Source organism: Cricetulus griseus, chromosome 5 (genome assembly GCF_003668045.3).
Source record: "Cricetulus griseus strain 17A/GY chromosome 5, alternate assembly CriGri-PICRH-1.0, whole genome shotgun sequence".
NCBI lineage: Eukaryota > Metazoa > Chordata > Mammalia > Rodentia > Cricetidae > Cricetulus > Cricetulus griseus.
In genome coordinates this window covers 98,390,398-98,403,903 of record NC_048598.1, presented here as the reverse complement: position 1 = coordinate 98,403,903, position 13,506 = coordinate 98,390,398, and the positions used below count along the sequence as shown (strand labels likewise).

The 13,506-nt window shown below is 40.4% G+C and overlaps 1 protein-coding gene across 2 annotated transcripts in view; it reads right to left on the bottom strand.

The window, feature by feature from the left end:
- Positions 1-5,998, bottom strand: part of LOC107980260 (zinc finger protein 883) — a 28,741-nt gene extending 22,743 nt beyond the window's left edge. For both annotated transcript variants that reach the window (XM_035445969.1, XM_035445970.1), the window contains exons 1-2: positions 5,781-5,998; positions 1,800-1,841 (exon numbers count right to left, since the gene is read on the bottom strand). In XM_035445969.1, the coding sequence (XP_035301860.1) occupies positions 1,800-1,841; positions 5,781-5,783 (45 nt within the window). In that variant the 5' untranslated portion in view covers positions 5,784-5,998. The remainder of the gene's footprint in view (positions 1-1,799; positions 1,842-5,780) is intronic.
- Positions 5,999-13,506: the final 7,508 nt, after the last annotated feature.

The following is a 13,506-nucleotide window of genomic DNA, read 5'->3' as shown; positions in this document are numbered from 1 at the left end:
TCTAAAAGAGGGGAGTAAACAAAAATAAAAAACCAAATCTACTTTTAAACTATAAGAGTAAGTATTAAGTTTAAATATTTTACATAGGCTTGAATTATTTGTATATTGATACAAAATTGAGATTACTTTTGTTAGAACACACTACATGCATTTCTAATACTGTTCATGGTATTATACCTATGCAACTCCTTTAAAAATTTCCTGCAAATTTTAGGCTTTGAAAGTTGCTATTACCAAATATTTAGGATATTAAGCAAATATAGAATAGCAATTATTCACCTATTACAAAAAAACAAGTTGTCACATTAAATATGTTTTTTAAGGTACTACAGAGATATTTTTAGATAGTCAGGTCATCTTTAAACACTTCAAAGATCTACAGAACATTGCACTTAAGATATTTTAATAGCATAAGTTCTTTTCTTTTTTATGACAATGAGACATGTCTGCCCCTGGTAGCACCAATCTACTTTAGAGAAGATGATGAGCATCAGAGAAACTCCACATAGAACTTACTTTCTTGGTTGCAAAGGTTAGCCACTGGGAAATAAAATGTGCATCTCTCAACTGCTGACAGTTTGCTGCACAAATTAGACAAGCAGGACACAAACTAAAGGAATGCCAAATTATGCCAAGACAGGTAGGACAACCCTTAAGAATATTCTGCTTCACAGAAAAGTCTGTCAGATATGCTAGGCCTTTAGACTGATAATGGATGCCTAGCACTGCAGAAGATACTTTGGTGACTGTCCAGGCACTGCGCTGTTTCTGTCATTAGTCACATTGTTAGGAAGTAGCTTGTCTTCACTTCTGGCTTACTCAAGAAATTTTAATTCCTCCATTGGTCTGTGATAAATTTGAAGACTACATACTTATATTTTCCTTGTTACCAGATTAAAAACAGGTAAAATGTATATAATTCACAGACAGAAAATGTTAGTTTGGGTAACACAAGTACTAATTAAGTAATCCCTCATGCAATTTCTTCTAAATGGAGGAACAGCCCAGTGTAAACCAAACAAACAAACAATTCAATCCCAAGCCCAAGATCCCCTTAACAGGGATCACCAAGGGCAAAACTGACATAGCTTTGCAAAAATCCCAACTTTTACCTCAGAAATAGTCAGTGCAAAAAAACAAAAAAACAAAAAAAACAAAAACAAAACCACATTCTCTTCCTCTGTGACTGTTAAGTTTTGTTCCACTCTTACAGAGGGAACAACACAGTCTTCTCCATCATTTGTAAAAGGAGAGACTACAGATACAAACACAACACACATACAAAAACACACACTCCTAACAATGAGGGGTTAGGAAGTGGAGGACTAAAGATAAAGCCGTGTTTAACTTATACCAGGTTTGGCTTTGGTTCCATTCTAAGGAAAATATAAAATCACAGGGTACTGTCAGGAAAAATCTCCAGCAACACACATATACCTGAAGGGAAACCAGCAAGATGGGTCACCACCCAGGTCCCTTCACAGCACACACTGGGCTCAGTGTCACCAGTGTCACTGGGCTCAGTACTGCAACTTCTGCAGAGGCACAAGTTCCAGGTGCCTTTCACCCAAAGAAGAAAGTGGCCTGGGACAAACTGGCTCCCTGGGACAGGGTCAGAGGCCTTGTAAACAGCCCCCTGCTTTGCACACACTTCCAGTGCTTGGGTAAGGACTGAGCCAGTGCAGGACACCAGGGCACACTAAGCGCCTCAGATGCAGAACATCAAGGCTGCAACAGCACAGCCTCAGCAAAGTCACAAATACACAACACACAGTTCCAGGAGTCCAGGGCACACTCACCCTTTCCCTCTTCTGATGGGCCAAAGTGTCCTTCCTAAGAGCCTAAAATCAGAAGAAGTATATGTCTTACTGGACCAACACCACACACTTCAGTGTCTACACAGGATTCACACCCAATAGCAATGATGGGGCTTCCTGAATAGCTATGCACCTCAGTGGACATTTGATGAAGAGAAGGAACAGCATCCCTGATTCATGACAGAGATATAAGGCCTGGATATTAGGCCAAATCCAATCCAATACATTTGGAGTAGAAGGAATCCCTAGGTCTTCACACAAATCGGGACAGAACAAGGCCTGCTATGCAAACAAAAGAGTTTGGCGTGATGGAAAGTCATTACAGGCTTCAACCTAGCCATTTTCAAAAGCCATTTATTAAAATATTATTTACCATATTTTTAGCAATTTCATGACTCTTGGCAAATCTTGACAGTGAAAGATTTTTAAATAAACTTAAGACTTCATTTCTTCATTAGAAATTATACCTATCTAGTGGACATTAGGAACATAATATTTAGGGAATTTATAAGATTATTAAATACTTAAAGAACTCTGAAATCACAGGGCTATGTTTTTTTCTCAATTTTTACATTTTAGGAATCATAGCGACTAGAGGGTCATCTCTGAGACGAGGACCTTGGTCATGATAATGAAATTGTACCATTGTATAGAAGCTATTATGTCCTGAAAACAAGGATATTTTAGACTTCTTGTAGACTCAGAGCTGAGATGATGATTAACCAGATAAGATATTGACTAATGCTTTATTTAACTTCTATAAAGGGAACCTTTAATGACATACACAAGTAATTAAATGACATTTAGGTCAACATGGAAGTTTTAATTGTAAGCTAATTGTACAATGGGAACAATATAAAAACAGAAGCACACGGAAACAATACATATTAGCATAGGTAAAATGAAGATCATTTTAAAGACACCGATACTTTATCAGTTTTCCATTTTAGACTAGGCTCTTAGACCGTATTTTACTAGCATTAGCAATCTAAAGTAGAAAACCATGGGAGGACGAGACACATATGCTAAACTGATTAGTGGAAAGACTTTGAACAGGCTGAAGACAACAAAATCTTGGTATTTAAATTATTTTTTCTTTAGCTTAAATTGGACGAGATCAGCATTTGGAAAACCTTGTCATTAAAGAGGAAGGCTAGCCGGGCGTTTTTGGCACACACCTTTAATCCCAGCACTCAGGAGGCAGAGGCTGGTGGATCTCTGTGAGTTCGAGGCCAGCCTGGTCTCCAGAGCAAGTGCCAGGATAGGCTCCAAAGCTACACAGAGAAACCCTGTCTCGAATAACCAAAAAAAAAAAAAAAAAAAAAAGGAAGGCACAGATAGACAGGCCATTGGGTTTACCTTTTAATGTTATAAGTTAAAACTTATCTTAGAAATATAAGATAATAATTATTGTTATAATAATACATAACAGGATGGTCAATTTTATTAAGTTAGAAACTGATTTCTTATTAACTAAATACATCATTACATAAGCAATAATTGTCAATGTTTAATGCTAACATTGTAGTTTTATAGAAAGGTGAACGGACAAAGGTGAATTGAAAGTACAACACTGTTATTGAGTAGGAGTTCACCTACACAAAAATGTCCTGTAATAGTTGTATCAAAGTCTAAAGTCACCAAAAACACTTATGACTGTGTGGATCAAGACTCTAGATCCTTGTAAGGACAAGTAATTTAAGCTGCTTTGCTGTACACAGACTTTTACTTTCAATTTGATCCGGGAGAAAGTATATCCACAAGCCACAGAATTAGTTGATAAAGAGAAAGTTATACTACAAGGAAGGTTAATTAAAAAAGAAATAGAGTGGGAGACTTAATGAAAACAAAGAAATAGAGTGGGAAGCCCCTAAGAGAGTGGACTTCACCTGGGAATTTACCACTAGGTATTCTTCATACAGCATTGTATTACTACATGGGAATATGTATGCAACACCAGTAAGCATGCATTCATGAGCTTACATTCCTATGACTACATGTTTCTCCAGGGTTGAAACAGCAGCAGCTGGAGGTGTTCTCAGGCAAACTTTTAGACCTCAGGAACAATGGCGGCTCATTGCCCAGTGCTCGGCAATCATCCAGGTACCTGTTCCAGCATGGACATCCACTCCCAGACATTGCCAGATGTCAGGGTTGTGAAGTGCATCAACATGTCTCTATCTCAATCACAGCAAAAAAACACGCCCAGTTCTCCATCCTGAGAACTGGCCAGGCTCTCAAAACAGAGAAGAGGGGTCATCTACAGTTCATGCCTTAGACTGTAGACAGCCTTAACACAAGCCTCTCCATTTCAAAATTACTGTCCTAGCAATCCTCCAGAAAGCCACTCCTAGCTATGAAGGTATGGACAACTGATGGTCTGTGGGGAACCGGAAGGAGTCACTTTCCCTCCAGAATACGGCCACTAATATGTTGTTCCGGCTCAAGTCCATGACCACACACACTGGACAGAACCACCAGAACTCAGTGTGTTATAAACAAGAAAAACAAAAGACACATAAAATTAAAAGTCAGGTGTGCTGGGGGTATAAGGGTTAGATCCAGTTAAAACACATCACTTATGTTTAGAAAGAGCCAATAATAAAAATACATTATCAAGGGTTTGATTGGCTTTTTAGTAAGGAAACAATGAAACAGTTGTCCACGAGACTAGGATACGGATGAGCAGGTGAAAAGCTCCCCATGAAAGTCTAAAGACCTCACACCTTATGGAGTATCCATGGAGAAGTGAATAGTTCCCTTTAGAGGAGGTTTAAACTGCTGCATCTCACAAGCATACCAGTGTGAGCTTGCGTCTCAAAGAGAAAAATAGAAATACTGCTTCCTTCAGCTATTCATTCTCTGAACTAATAGCTATAATGAAAAGAGCCCATACTCTGTAACAGACAGATGCACAGTTGGGATCTTTGCTTCTCTGGTCCCGCCAGCTATCAAGAGAATCAGCCTGGATGTCCCTCAGCTGGTTTTCAGAAAATGGAGATTTTGACATTGGAATTTGACTCTGCAATGCAGAAACCTGAAATGAAATTTTCAGGCAAATGGATATAACTTAATCCCACAAGGTCAAATTCTGTTTCTCATTTGTGAGGATACTCTCTTTGAACTCGTAACCATCTGTTCCAAAACTCAACTGAATGTCTGTAGAGACCATGGAGAAGAGAGGGTCCATGAGATATGTGAGAAGGTGGAGTGTTTCCAGGATAGCAGAATGCATGTCACATGTAAGCAGAGTGGTAAGTACACTAGGACGTGAGAGAGAGAAAAAAAAAAATACAAGCTCTGGAAAGAGAACAGGAGGAAGTCAGAATATGATTTTTTTTTTTTTTAAACTGGATTGGCCTCAATTACACAGTGGTTGCTGTGTAAGCCTGCTGATAAACAGTGCCCAAGTGTTTGTTTTTTTTTAAATAACAACAAATACAAATACAAAAGAAAAAAAAAAAAAGGCGGGCATGGTGGCACAAGCCTTTAATCCCAGAGGAAGGTGATCTTTGTGTGCAAAGCTAGCTGGTCAACACAGCGAGTTCCAGGGCTACACAGGGAAAACTCGTTGCCAAAACCAAAGAGGGAAATGACAACATGTTAAATATTAAATATGAATTAAAATAAATTAAAAATCAAAGTAACTACACACACCAGCATAATAAATATAAACATAGGGCACACTTCTGTCAACCACATGGCAGTCTGGTAAGTGTCAGCACCCCGCCAGCACAAGGACTCACTCAAGAGAACTTCACCAGGACACAAGATTAGGGGACGCGGGACCCAAGGCTGCCTGCCAGTGGCAAACTTTAAGACCACGTGGGCATTGGCACTGCTGGGCCAGACTCCACCAGCGAAAACTTCGGGTGCTGGCCCAACGCAGCTCGTAAGGAGCTAGTGTCTGCCACTGCAACCGCCACCTCCACCCGGGGATACAGGAGCCCATGGCGCACTCACCATTTCTGCTTCTCCTGCGTCTAGCTGTCCTCCCAAGGATGTCTGCAGTCAGGAGAACACACAGCCGCCAAAACAAGTCCTCTCGAGAATCCCCTTATCCTAACACAGCGGGGAAGGAGGATGCAGTTTCCAGGAAGCGCACTATGAATATCCGTGCTCCTCATTGGACAGTTCATTCCTTTCAGTATTGCTGTTCCTGATTGACTCCGCCCTGACAGCCTACAAGATCAAAACATTTGGGGAAGTTCAAAAAAGTCGCCGCGTAGTGACTGCACACTTGAGAAAGGCAAACGTCTATGAATTCAAAGCCATTCAGGGCTACACCATGAAATACAGAAGCCGGGCAGGGTGGCGGGCATTTTAATCACTCCAGTCCCAAGACCAAGGAGGAAGATCGCTAAACTGAGGCTCGCCTAGTCCAGAGAACTATTTCCAGGGCAGCCAATACTACACAAAGAAAGCCTGTCTCGAAAACATCAAAACAAACAAACAAAATAAAAAACAACAGCAACAAAAAAAAAACAAATTTTGAAAAACAACATATTATCCTAGCACACTGGAATAAACATATTCTGTTTGGGGATTTCACTACATTGTAAAACAACCTGCTCTGAGAGTCTGAGTGCATTCGGCCCCTCCCTGGCATATTCACTGTTCCACATCTGCCTTTTCCACATAATAGCGCTTTAAGTTTGCTTAAAGGGCTGTGGCACCTGGTGGACAAGTAACTGTCTACATACACACTTGAATGCCAGCACTTGGAGCCATGAGCTGCCAGATCCCTGATTTCAAAACCACCTTGGAGTACAGAGCTGATTATGACACAGCCATGACCACACAGAGAAACACGGTTTCAAAATCCAAAACAGTTCAGCCTAGCTAAATAGGTAATGGCACCTGATGGCTAAGGGGGGCATGGAGAGGTATTTTTCTTCAGCAGTGTAGTCACTAGTAGGTTGCAAATGATGGAGAAGATGGCCACACACATCTGAAAATCACTGAGTACAGTGAGTCATTAGAAAAAAGAGAGAAAGAAATAGAAATAGGCCCATGAAAAGAAGAGTCAGGTGTTGGGATCTGAGGCATAGATATGATTAACATACATCACTTAGGTGAAGGAAATCCCCAATAATGAACATATATTTACAGTTTTCTTGGTCTTTAAATAACAAAACAATAAAACTGTATCACTGCACCAGCGACCAAAGAACCAGAGCAGGCCAGAGTCTGCAGATTAAGAAGGACACAGCTCCGGTCATTTGGTAGAAGTGAATTCCATGGATATATTGGAGCCAGCAGTTTATATTCAATCATAATAAGAGGAAATGGAGAACTACCACTTGCTAGCAGAACACATTCCCACACTCTATCATAAACAAGGAAACCACAATCCATGCCAAGGCAAAGAAGCAGGAAGGGGTTTTGAGCAAGGCACAATGTTTCAAAACAGGAAGTAAAAAATGTCAGCACAGGACTGAAGGTCGGGTCTGTACCCAAAAGTAAGGGTTCACAACTGGATGTTAATGCTAGTAGGGCGAGGTCAGGAAAACACGAGGTACCTACCTGTGGTTATGCTGGAAAACGACTCACAGAGAACCTGTGGGGGCTGGGTCCCAACAAAAATGTATATTAGCATGTCTAAGACACTGGAAAGCAGATCAAACACTTGCCATGTAAATCTGTAGGGTATTTCTGGGAGCATAAAAGACTAAGCTTAGCAAGCTTTCAGTGTGAGTTTGTCTCAGAAAGAGAAATTTGGAAATACCATCTCACCAAGATACAGCTCTCTGGATTTATACTGAAAACACTCCAAAGACTGCAACAGATATATACAATCGTGGTCATTGCTGCTGTAGTCCCTAAGGCTAGAAAAAGATTCAGCCTGGATCTCCATCAGCTGATGTCCACATGATGGAGATATAGCACATAAATTCAGTGAGTTCCATCCAGCAACAAAAAAAACTGGAATGAAATTTGCAGCAATGGAAGTAACTGGAAATGTAATTATACTGAGTGGGGTAACCTAAGCCCACAAAGTCAAACACTGTGAGTTTCTCTTATACCTGATTCCATCTTTCTCCTCTTACCCATTTGTTTCAAAACCGGAGTGAGCAGGAGAACAGATGGAGGAGAAGAAAGGACCCATGAGACCTGTGGGTGCTGCTGATGGACGCATAAGGACAGTGGGATGCACGTGGCATGAGTAGAGGTGGATGTACTTAGGGATGGGATGCAGAGAATAGGAATGGGAAGAGAAGACGGGGGGGGGGTATGGGGGGCGGATTAGCAAGGTTCAAGGGTTCATCAACTCTACTTCGATTTCCAGGACACCCTAAACACATTCTTCCTTATACATAAAAAAAAAAATCTGGGTATGGTCATGGGAAACTCGAATCCTAGAATTCAAGAGGCAAAGGAGGGTGATGTCTGAGTCCAAGCCTAGCCTATTACATACATCAAATTCCAAGGCTACATGAGAAAAAATGTCTCCAAAACAATAAAAATGTGATAACAATTTAAAAATTAAATGTGTATTAAAATAAAAATAACTATACACAGGAGCAATAAATTCAGTATGAATGTATTGTATACTCATGTCCATTTTCAAATCAAAAACACTTTCCTCGCGAGTAGAAGGTACACTTAACTTTCCAAAGTTTTTATAATGGTTAGAAATTACAAACCAGCTATCCAAACGCTAAAGGAAAGAGAGGTAATGTTACCATTTTTTCCAAAGTAATTATAGTTTACAGAATTGACAATCCCAATCCCTTCTGCTTAAAGCAGCCTACAACCAACCAACCTGCAGAAATAAGTGTATTACCATTCCATGAATCTATTTGACACTCTCGAGGCCTTTTCACATTCAGCAAAGTTACAAATAGTTTCCAAATTTTCAAATTCTCACCATTCCTACACAGGAAATCACTGCAGTTAATAACATATGTAGCAAATTAAATTTTTCCTTTCTTAGGCCTGCTAAGTTTGAGGAACTGCCATCAGAGAAAGCAGAAGAAAATTGGCTGTACATATCCCTTAAACAAAAGGAAAAGGGAGAGATGGAGGGAGGCAGGGAGAGAGGGAGGTGGGACGCAGGGAGGGGGTGATGGAGGGCAGACACCTTAATAAATAAGAACAAGGATGAGTGCTCCCTGTCTCTCGGAACTGTGAGTTCTGTGTGTGTGACAATGGTGACACTGAATGATTGTATCCAAGGTGATACACGATGTGCCCTGGTGTCCTGCACTGGCATCATCCTTTCCAAAACACTGGAATGTTTGCAAAGCAGTCAGCTGTGCACAAGGCCTTTGTCCTGTTCTGTGCCAGGGAAACTACTTTCTCTAGGGGTGAAGAGGCACCTGGAACCTGCACCTGTGCTGAACCTGCAGTACTGCCAGGTTGGTGACACTGAGCGCGAACTGTGAAGTGAAGGGACCTGTGTGGACTCATGTCTCACTGGCCACCTTCACATACAGATATGTCTGTGCTACTTTAGACTTTTTCCTGTCACCACCTGTAGTATTTCATACCTTTCTTAATATGGTAAAGGGACCCTAAGCCAGGACTGGCAAAAGTAAATAAAGGCTTTTTCATTAGGCTACACCCCTCAATTCCCAACTCATCGTGTGTGTTCGTATGTGGGTAATGGGGTTTCCCCCCCTTTTAAAAATCATGATGGGGGGAGGTCTGGAGAGATGGCTCAGGGGTTAAGAGCACTGGCTGCTCTTCCAGAGGTCCTGAGTTGAATTCCCAGCAACCACATGGTGGCTCACAACCATCCGTTATGAGATCTGGTGCCCTCTTCTGGTGTGCATTCAGAGCACTCATACATAAAATACAAATAAATAAACTAGCAATATTTAAATAAATCATGATGGGAGAGGACTGCATTTTTCCTTCTGTAAGAGGGGGTTAAAATTCTCACTCACAGACAAAGACATCCAAAGTTGGATGTATTTTTGCACTGACCATTTCTGATGTAAAAGTTGCAGTTTTTGAAAAGCTGCGCCTTTGGTGATCCCTGTATAGGGGATCATGGCCCTAGGACTGGATCATTGCTTATTTGGTGGTTTACTCTAGGCTGCTTCTTTAAGTAGATGCAATTGAATAAGCAAATGCTTATGCAATACTTAATATGTTTTCTTTTTCTAATGAACTGCTTTTGAGAAAAATCAGTATTTTCAATAGTGTTAGAAGCCATGGATATGATGTGACCTGAGTGCCTGTTTAGTCAGGGTTTGTGTAGGAAACGGGATGTAAATAGTCTGCAAAATGGTGATTACTCCACAAATTAGAGAGAACAGGCTATGGTAGCATATGTGACAGTAAGGACTATACACACTGTATTAGTCTAGAAAACTGAGATATCACAAAAAGTCAAAAGATGTAAATTCACAGAAAGAAGAATGAAAGTTGCTCATGTCAGACAGACAGACATTGACTTGACTCTTTTACTCGAGGAATGGTCTGATATCCCTGGGCAGTGACCCAGTTATCCTAACATGGACTGACATCTACTGACTGTTAACTGTTTGATGTTTGGGAGACAGAAGAAATCTTTAAGAGAAAAGGAATCCTCATTCAAAAGCTGAGGTGTAAAGTTTGCCATCAGGGGCTTACACTGTGGAGCTGGGAGTGGAGATGCCAGAGAGCAGTTGAGTCTGGGAAGGGTGGATTGGGGTCCTGCAGGCTGCAGGTCCAGGAACAGAGCCATTTTTCCACCTCACTTCCCACAGAGTTCATGTGGCAATGGATAGTACAGCTTCCAGCTGTTTCTTGTAATATTTTCCCACAAACAATATGTCTTCCTTTTCTCCTTTTACTCATGTGCTCTATCTACAAACTCACACAGAGGTGAGAATAAAGGGAGGCAGATAAATTGGTAACAGGAAAAAATCTGGGTTGATGGGGAATGTTCTTCTGTGTGTATGTTTTTCTTCTTGGTTACTGAATAAAACACCGATTGTCTGACTGGCCAGGCATGAAGTGACATAGCTGGATAGAATCAGGATATAAACAGGGACAAGTATCATTGAAGGAAACCATGGCAAGACCTATGGAAGAATCTTATTACTGGCTCTGGATAATGACCACTCTTAGAAAGTCAGGCCCCCCTGTGTAGTGACGGCGCTACCCATTCTGGATGAGGACCTCCAAAATCAATTGAAAATATCGTTCACAGACATGGCCACAGGCCCATCTGAAAAACAGAGATGGAGTTCCCTCTTCCAAAGTGAGGTTAGTTTGAGGCAAGTTGGCTTAAAAATTAGTCAGCACATCATGACAGCAAACACATTGTGTTCCCTAAGTATAGAGGAAGCACTGAATGCCTTCAACTTGTAACACCATGTTGTTGTTTGGGTGTATGATTTTAGATTTGACCACTCTATTGGATATCCAATTAAGGGACTCATACCTGATGGATAGTATTTTCTCTCTTAATAGTATTCTACATTTCTTTTTCTAAGGGTGGGACCCCATGAGATCTAGTAGGCATATTGTCCATATATTACATTTATTCCTTCTTTATTATACCAGACATCCTGGTATTCTCCTTCTTATAATCATACCACTATTCCAGGATGTTCCCTCAGACTCAGGTTCAGGTGCTGTCCTGTAGCTTTACTAAGTGGTCCTGGGATTCAACCATCAGTTAATCTCTACTTCATGAACAATTGTGGCTTACTGGAATTGTGTGTTTGCTCCGAGAGATTATTAAAATAAAAGTGTGGGCTATATTTCTGTGAGTATAAATATGGTTAAAAACTTGGGAAATATGCTGGCCTAGTAAAGTGGCAGTGGTAGGCTCTCTAAAATCAGTGTTCTCACGATCTTGATTCATTGGTTATGTTTTCAGTTCCAGGCATGTCATGCCCCCTGTTGGGCGGGTATTACATCCAAGTAAAAACTTGCCAGCTACCAAAAGACTTGGATGACATTAAAGAACCTATACTGTATCTTGCCAGGTTGATCATTATTTAGGTTCATAGTGTGGTTTACTTCTATTGGGTGTAATGAGACTGCCTAAGCTATTCAACTTTTGAAAGATACATCTCTAGACACGTGTGACTCCAGGGGTTAGAGCCATGATTATAATTACGTGTAACATGGTCACAGGCAGGAAAGCCAGCACATTAATGGGAGAGAGGAAAGAGCTTACATAATGATCTGAATGCTGGAGATGGGGAAAAAGAAAGAACTGTAACACTATCAACACTGAAACCTCAAAGCATCCCAGTAACTAACCCTCTCCAACCAGGCCACATCTAATCCTCCCCAACTTTTCCACCAACTGGTAACCAAGCATTCAAATATAAAAGCAAATGGGGCCATTCTCATTCAAACAACTACAGAAGTCACAGCTTGGGAAATCTATGGACTGATTCTTTCACTTGGCAACTTGTGCTGAATCTAATATTAGGGCAGTTAGACTAAATGAAGGTGGTTTCTGAGTTATATCTAGCTCAACTTTTCCAAGTGTTGCATCCAAATTGTGTAATGGTTCCAGCAACTATGACTCAGAGATGATCAAAGGATAAAATAGGACCCTAAATCATTTGGGGAATTACATAGACTATCACAACTCAAATGCAGACTTCTCATGCCTTATACTGGTATTTTTATTAATGTACAGTATTGGGGGCCGGGGGCGCCAAGCTAAGTGACATAGCTACATTTAATAATCATATATAAATACACACTCATACAAATATATTGAGTGCATACATATCTGTCAGTATGTACATAATCCTGTGTTCACACCTACATTAGATGTTATGTAAGGATACATGCTATTAAAATTATATATTATAATTGGTATTATATATAATACACTTTGCATGATTTAAATTTTTTGGTTTTTACACACTAAGCACTTCTTTTTTTTCTAAAGATTTATTTATTATGTATACAGTGTTCTGCCTCCAGGCCAGAAGAGGGCACCAGATCTCATTACAGATGGTTTTGAGCCACCAAGTGGTTGTTGAGAATTGAACGCAGGGACTCTGGAAGAGCAATCAGTGCTCTTAATCTCTGAGTCATCTCTCCAGCCCCCAATAAACATGTCTTAACCATTATCAAACATACAAAGTTCTTCCTTCCCCCTCTCTGGTGCTAACTGTCTTCATTTCATCCCTAATTAGATATCTGCTCCTCTACAATTTTCACATTTTCCCCTTCTCAAGGCACCTACAGCTAGTCCCCTCTCTAGCACATTCCCCAATCACCAATGGAACACTATTCAGGACCACAGGATTCTTACATTGGAAATGGTAGATGAATCAACTAGAAAACAAGTATATTAACCCAGACCCAGAAAGATAAATTTCCCTTCTCTCATTTGCAGTTCTGCATTCCACAACTTCAGATATGAGAAGATAACCTGAAGTAACCACAGAAACCACATCTTGCCTTCCTAGCAAATACATAATGCAAAGTAAATATCCTGTATAGAAATGGACCTATAATAAATATGCTCAAAGTTTGATTGTACTTCTTTCGAACTGTTTCTAAAATATTTGGAATGCATTTCAGAAAGTATTTAATTTATTGCTGACATGAGATCCAAGTAAATGAAAAAGTTTCACAAATTTTCTCTCATTCAAAATGACAACCAGGCTGGAGAGATGGCTCAGAGGTCAGGAGCTGCTTCTTCCAGAGATAGTGAGTTCAATTCCCAGCAACCACATGGTGGCTCACAACCATCTATATGAGATCTGGTGCCCTC